The sequence below is a fragment of the Schistosoma haematobium genome, chromosome 1 (assembly GCF_000699445.3).
Source record: "Schistosoma haematobium chromosome 1, whole genome shotgun sequence".
NCBI lineage: Eukaryota > Metazoa > Platyhelminthes > Trematoda > Strigeidida > Schistosomatidae > Schistosoma > Schistosoma haematobium.
In genome coordinates, this window is record NC_067196.1 from 91,061,860 (window position 1) to 91,064,613 (window position 2,754).

The 2,754-nt window shown below is 36.3% G+C and overlaps 1 protein-coding gene across 1 annotated transcript; it reads right to left on the bottom strand.

The window, feature by feature from the left end:
- Positions 1-376: 376 nt before the first annotated feature.
- MS3_00002451 (uncharacterized protein) lies at positions 377-2,754 on the bottom strand. Its single transcript, XM_051210052.1, has one exon. The coding sequence runs from the start codon at positions 1,699-1,701 to the stop codon at positions 811-813; it is 891 nt and encodes a 296-aa protein (XP_051075540.1). The 5' UTR covers positions 1,702-2,754; the 3' UTR covers positions 377-810.

Sequence of the window (2,754 nt, forward strand, 5' to 3'; positions counted from 1 at the left end):
ACTTCAATATGCCCGAAATTTCTTGGCTGCCAGTCAAAGCGCCGAGACGTTATGAATCATTTATTGAATGTCTAGAGCTTGGACAATGGACTCAGTATGTCAATAGCCCTACCAGACATCAAAACATCTTGGACTTAGTCTTTACCGGTGGCCTCATCCCCAATACTTTGAATATTGGAAAAACGTTCCCAGGTAGTGATCATAACATTGTCATATGCAGCCTTAATGTCAAAAACCACAACCGGTAGAAGTAAAACCGTAACACTTCGTAGAAACTATCGCAAGGTTGATTGGAATAACTTCCACAATTACCTAAGAAGCACTGATTGCAGAACTTTCTTTACCTCAAGAAATACCGACACATAGATTCAACAACTTTGTCATCATGTGAAATATGTTTACCGTTGCCGGCAGGAAAGCCGGCGGAATTACAAATAAATTCTTTTCATTGCTATTGGATATAACATCTGATAAGGGGATACTGTACATATTGGGAGCCGGACCAAGAAGGCTATCAGGTCTATGGTTGTGACCAAGTGGCCAATTACAATTCAGATAACTATTTATACCTGACGTATGGGTAACGTGTTTAAGACGTTTATTTCCAAGGTTTGTGGTTGATTTCGGCTTCTTCATAAGTTGGAGAGGATTGTTTGCTGTTAAACATACTTGCGATGGTTTGCGAGGTTCGAATATATCAACGTTAAGTGCGTGGTCAGTTATATGAATGTTATGATTAGTTTTTCTGTTATCCTTTGCACAGTTACTGTAACTGGGTGTTGCGCTAACAGGGGTTTGGACTGTGTCATCTCATTCGTCATCAGCACAACTAGTTCGGGTTGAATCTAAGTCAACATTCTTAAGAGGATGGACACCACCTACATCGGGATTACTTTCTTCTGGGTTTTGAACTTTATGAGATTCAGAAGAGTTTTTTGGTGGCGGCAAAGTTGTTAAGCTAGACGTCCTCTTAGAATCGGACTTAACGTTACAACCATTAGGATTATGATGCATTTGAGAGTTTGAAGCTGATGGTCTGTAGTTATCTCTTGCTGCTTTTCGCTGGCATGGTGTTTTATCCGGAAGAGTCTTAATATCCTTGAAAATCTGTTTTTGTCTCAATGAATTGGAGGAATTTAAAAATTCACTGGCGTCTACAGATGAGTTGAATTTGAACAAGATCGGTGAGTGCATACCAGGATGACTTCTTTTTAATCTTGTGCATACACATGGTACGTGTGTCATATTGCTGGCTCTAAGCAGACTAGATTTGATATTTTTAAGGGCATGTGTATCCGGTATATTAAACACAATTGCATTGCTAGATCGTCTTATTCTTTCAAATACCTCTGATGCAACACGATCTAGGAAAATATTTATGTCATTCATTTGATCTGGAGTCTCTGTGAGGTTGGGGTTGATGAGATATTTAAGCGGATTGAGAATGTTCATGTCTACTTGCAACTTCTTTATAGCATCCATATAGTTGCAGTTGCGATTATCATCACTGTTTACCATCAGAGTTTTCAACATGTCTGGAATGGAGACAACTGGTAAAAGCCTGTCTGCTTCCGGATGAACGGAGTGGCACGTCTCGTTGAAACTGTTGGAAATCGTATCGGTAGAGGTGTTAAATTGTGTCGTTTTCCTACGTTTGGCTGGACGCCTAGGAGCAGGGGTCTTCATTTTCTTTTGTGACATGATAAAGTGACGTATAGCAAGTGGTTTGAACAGAATGTTGGAAATAGGGGTGAAAAAATCAATTCCGAGGGCTCAAGTTAGTCTAAAAATCAAAATCTATGTTTTAACCAAGAGTGAATGTATCGTGAGGATTAGTGGTGTTAAAAACAAAAGATGACAATGGCAGGAAGATAGTAGTGGAGATGAAGTATTTATGTCAGTATCTGTGTGGAGGCAAAATAGAATATAAAGGAGCAAGTTGTATAAATTTTAACATATATGACACGAAAGATAGCCTTATATAGTAAAGTAATTTAGAAATGTCGATAATTAGTATCAAACAATCAAAAAAGTACGGTATGTGATACATATATAAACTGAAAGTCCGTATTAGTAAAAATTGGGAGGTGCAGAGATAAGTAGTTTAGAAGATTATTACCGTCTAAAGTTATTATGTTGCTTCTTGAACAAATATATGAAACAGCTTTTTGGAAAAAAACACTGTCAAAAAAACAAACTATGACAGACTCACCGAATTGGACAGGTAATTTCGGAAATGAAATAATTTATAGTATCCAAATACGATTTAAATGATAGTTAATAAAATAGTGAATATAGTCCTTAAACATACACGGTTATATATATTTCTTGATATTAGGTAGAGGTTTGAATAGATCCTGTGGATACATAATGTACGTGGGTTAAAGCATTCAAATACGATATAATCATATATTCCTTAAGAAATAGAATACAGATATGAAATGCAAATCTTCGTCAAATATGATTATATACGGTTTCAAAGTATAGTTTGATCGTATAGTCAAAATGAATATATGTAATCATATGATTATGAATTATTGTATGAATATGATCATAAATACTGTAAGTTGAACTCAGAACTTATCATATGGCATGAAATTCACAGTTTATATGTTAATAGTTAAGAATAGAGTTATTTTCCATAATTCCAAGAAAAAATAATTCATCCAGCTATGCGAGAATCCTAGAAAGGTGAAACTAAAAACCTCGGCCTGAAAGTAACGTCCAGTCCGTAGCGCGCGGTATCAGTCTATC